This window comes from Oryzias melastigma, linkage group LG1 (assembly GCF_002922805.2).
Source record: "Oryzias melastigma strain HK-1 linkage group LG1, ASM292280v2, whole genome shotgun sequence".
NCBI lineage: Eukaryota > Metazoa > Chordata > Actinopteri > Beloniformes > Adrianichthyidae > Oryzias > Oryzias melastigma.
In genome coordinates this window covers 3,638,766-3,643,146 of record NC_050512.1, presented here as the reverse complement: position 1 = coordinate 3,643,146, position 4,381 = coordinate 3,638,766, and the positions used below count along the sequence as shown (strand labels likewise).

General features: G+C 40.4%; 1 protein-coding gene across 1 annotated transcript in view; it reads left to right on the top strand.

The window, feature by feature from the left end:
- cacng5a (calcium channel, voltage-dependent, gamma subunit 5a) overlaps nt 1-4,381 on the top strand; it is a 30,630-nt gene that overhangs the window by 12,989 nt on the left and 13,260 nt on the right. The window contains exon 2 of the mRNA XM_024259876.2: nt 2,414-2,653. Coding sequence (XP_024115644.1) covers nt 2,458-2,653 — 196 coding nt within the window. The 5' untranslated portion in view covers nt 2,414-2,457. The remainder of the gene's footprint in view (nt 1-2,413; nt 2,654-4,381) is intronic.

The following is a 4,381-nucleotide window of genomic DNA, read 5'->3' as shown; positions in this document are numbered from 1 at the left end:
AGTCAGAATAGCCATTCTTGCTCTGATACCGTGAATGCTTCAAAGCATGCACACTATTATTTTCCTGTTTCCCCAGCTGGGGGATCTGAAAAATATCAACTGGGACCTTTCTGTGTGGAGTTTGCATGTTCTCCCCGTGCATGCGTGGGTTTTCACCTGGGACTCCAGCTTCCTCCCACCGTCCAAAAACATGCTTCATAGGTTCATTGGTGACTCTAAAGTGAATGTGAGAGTGAATGTGATTGAGGCCCTGTGACAGACTGGCGACCTGTCCAGGGTGAACCACGCCTTCGCCCATCAGTAGCAGGGTTAGGCTCCGGCACCCTGTGACCCCGAAAGGGAAGAAGCGGACAAGAAGATGAATAAATGTATGCAAATTTATGCAATTTACGCAACTTACAACAACCGCATTCAGCAAAAAGCATTCACACTAGCATTATCACTGGTAATGTGACTTTTCTATTTTTATTTCTAGTTATTCAAAGTATAAACAGACCAATCAGATCCCTCAATAAAAGCATGTGGTACCCATTGTCCCCTCCTCAAACGTTTGATTGACAGATTCTCCCGAGCTGCTTCAGTGGAAGGGATGCGGACTTCCAACAAGCTAACTCCTGATTGGTGACCGTGGTTGCCATAGAAACGTTGACTCAGATTAAATCAGACAAATCACTGCTTACTAATCTCATCTGACTTGAAATGGCGGCATCAGTATCGGAGAAAAATTGTGACTCCATTGACTTGGAGCCAGAAGTTAGGCATTTTCTATGGGTGACATCACACTCGCTTTGTCCAGTTCTCTTATAGAGTCACTGGTTTAACCCCTATGACAACAAGCCATGAGACACACTGTGAATTTAAAAAGCTTTAATGGAAAAATAAACTGCACACAAAACAGAAGACTTGGTAAAAAAAAAAAGAAAGAAAAACACACCGACTGTCAGTGGTGAAGCTAGAAGCTATACAGGAATACGATGATCAGACTCCCACAAAGCTCAAAGAGCTACCTTAAATTTTCTCTGTCTTTACCGAGTATGAGGGAACATTTTTTGCTCTGTGTGGTTGTGTCCACAGCTGTTACCCTTAACAGTTGAATAATTCTATTAATACATATGGACTGTACCAATGTGGCTGTGCTTCTTCTCTGTATAAGCAAAATGTTTCCCAGAGTCCTTAAAGCATGACTGCTAGAGCGCCTCTTCTGCTGCACTTTAAGCTGGTGGATGAATGAGGATCTCAGGTGCTTTGTTCTGCAAATGAAGTCATGAAACAAAAAGAGGATTTGTGCAGAGCCAGATGTCAAATGCTCGTGCTCAGATCATTTTTCACGTTTCCTCCATCTTCACAGTTTTGTGTGTGTGTGGTGGGGATCAGTGTGACAGCATGCTGAGAACTCATTATGTAAAATCACTTCTTTTCAGCGTGTATTTTAGGATCCATGGCTTCAGTTTCCAAAACTGTAGGCGTGAGTTGCTCATTAATCCGGGTTTTTCAGAGTCTCCAGTAAGCTTCCTCTTCATGACTACAGTTCGTCTTGGGCAGCACCACCTTTTCGGGGCACTGCAAGATTATTAAATTAGGAAGAAAGCAAGGGCAGACTCAGTTTAAATAAGTCAGTTCACTGATTTATAGTACTTGTTGAAGGGCAAAGAGGGAGTGCACTCAAGGGAAACAAATTCAAATCATGTTTGTGTCTGAGCACTGAGTCTGCATGTGGTCAAGGAAATGTTTGTTTCTCTCGCATGTGCAAACCAAAGAATAGTTTAACATTTTATGAAACTGTAATACCTAAATTTAACCTGTAGGGGCAGCACACAGACGGTTTTTGACTACATTTTCAAGAATTAAACAAGTTTATTTTGATTTGTTAAATATTTGGCAATGACCAACAAACAGCACTTGTAAAACCCCAATTATAAAGATAAACAACCAACAAAAGTTGATTCAGGGCTTGGTTGTCCTTTAAGAGTGGTCGTTCTTATTTTATGTCCATCATCAAGAGCAAAGCAGCCTAAAAAATCTTACTAAATACCAAAATAGTCCAAAAAGCTAGCAGAATGCCAAGTTTTAAAACTTTATAATCATAACTTTTTAACATAATTACGAATAATAAAAAGGCAGGAATATTATTCAAGAATAAATCAACTTAAATCAACTCAAAGCCTAAATAACTTTTAATATTTTACTCTACATAAAAATATATTTTGTGAAAATTATACAAGTTAGAAATAAGCGCAAGATCACATCAAGGTGTTAAGAACAATAAAATAAAAGGATCTGGAGGGCTGAATCCGGCCCCCGGGCCTCAACTTTGACACGTGATCAAGGGGTAAAAAAAAAAAAAAAAACATACAACCTAAAACTACAAAATCTTGTATTGGCAGTAATCTCTTTCTCTCTTTCTCTTTCTCAGCTCCCTTTTCTGCCACCAGGCCCCCCTGCTGTTGAGGTTGTGGTATGAGCCTTTGTGGCAGGAAGGCGCTGACGTTGCTGAGCAGCGTGTTTGCTGTTTGCGGTCTCGGCTTGCTGGGGATAGCCGTGAGCACCGACTACTGGCTCTACCTGGAGGAGGGCGTCATCCTCCCCCTGAACCAGAGCACGGAGATGCGCATGTCCCTCCATTCTGGCCTGTGGAGGGTTTGCTTCCTGGCTGGTGAGTCACTGTGTGAATGAAGTCAATCATCTGAAATAAAGAGGAGCTGTTATTAGAGGTGTAACGATCAATCGATGAATGGATTTATATTACTATTAAACCAGATCGATCTGTCTGAGGCAAGTTTTTAATCAAATTGAATTGACCAATATACATTTATTTCAAAATAAAATAAATCAATCATAACTGATACTAGAAAATAACATTTGGATTAAAGCACCCAGGTATTTATCTCTGAGTTACACTGGTTGGAGTTGTGACCAAAGAAGTCGTATTGTCAACTGCAGGGGTGTCCAAATCCGGGCCTCGAGGGCCAACCTCCTGCTGGTTTTCCAGTAACCCTGTCTTATCTGCTGCTGATTACCTGAATCGGTTTGTTTAGCCGATAAGGAGCTTCAATGGCAGGTTGAACAACATGTGGGACACCGGCCCTCAAGGCCAAGATTTGGACACCCTTGTTGTAAATTATTCCAGACTAGATCGTCCAATTTTTCCGACATAAATCCAATAATCCACATCTGCCAATACTCTAACATCAACAACGCAGAAAGATGACGTCCACTCGCAAAAGGTTTTTAATCAAACTTCAGTCTTATGTTTTGAAGTTGACTCGTGGCGTCTGGACTCACCTGGAAAAGTGGTGAAACAAGAGAGAGGATAGGAAGTCCAGATGCTGTAACTGAACTTCAAGATAGTATCACCTTGATAAAAGAGATCCTTCATCAGCATGAGATCCATTGGAAAGTTAAAAAAAGGCACTTTCAAGGTATTTTAGTCCAAAAAAAGAGAAAAATCAGAATATACTTGTCAAAACAAATATTATAGAGACCATAACACAAAATACTTTGACTGTTTTTGTTTCTTAGCAGTATTTATATAAACTTAATTGTAAAAGACAAGACAGCAGACTCAGTTTTTAGGATTTAAGTCTGCATTGTTTCAGACTTTGAAACATGTCTATGCCTCATATCTTAATTTCAACGTTTAAAAATCTTAGGATCCTTTTGTTTTGTTCTTTTTTCTCTTGTTTTCTGCATATAAAAGGAAATGTTTTTTAAAGTTTGCATGACTTTTTCCTAATAGTTTTCTTTGCAGCATTCAGACCTCTATCCATCCCCTCTCTGTACATGTGTCTATGAGCTGCGCTCAAGTTTCCCCCCTAAACTGTTAGTTTTCTTTCCAGCTGGTTGATGGGTATGTGCATAACCTTTCCTAATGACCGACCGCCATCCTTAGACAATACCGGTACCTTGAACTGATGCTGCTCGTACCTATCATTTCCCACTGCTTCTGACCTCCAGAAAACTGTCCCTTCACACCAGCATTGCCTCTGCATGCCTGCAGATGTTATTTTCAGAAAACAAAGAAACTAACTGTTAGCTTTCAATCTTTTCTTAGAGACAAAACGTTCCAGGCAAGCGTTTTCCATCCGTAAGACAGGTATCAACTTTTCTTGCATCCTCTAGTAACACCATCAGGTTGATGTTTTTCCCCTGCAGTTGTTATCTTCTTTTACATACAATGTTGTTAATGTTGAGTTTTTGCCTTGACTTGGACTTCATTCTGGTTAATCAATATAGAGGAGCAAAAAGAAGCCTTTATTTTGAAATGGTGATTTTCTCTTCAATGCTGAAGGGTAGAAGGTCAGGAAGTGTACCTCTGGACTGGCTGACATGGGGATGGTTCCCCTTTTCAAGAAGGGGACTGGAGGGTGTGTTCCAACTATCA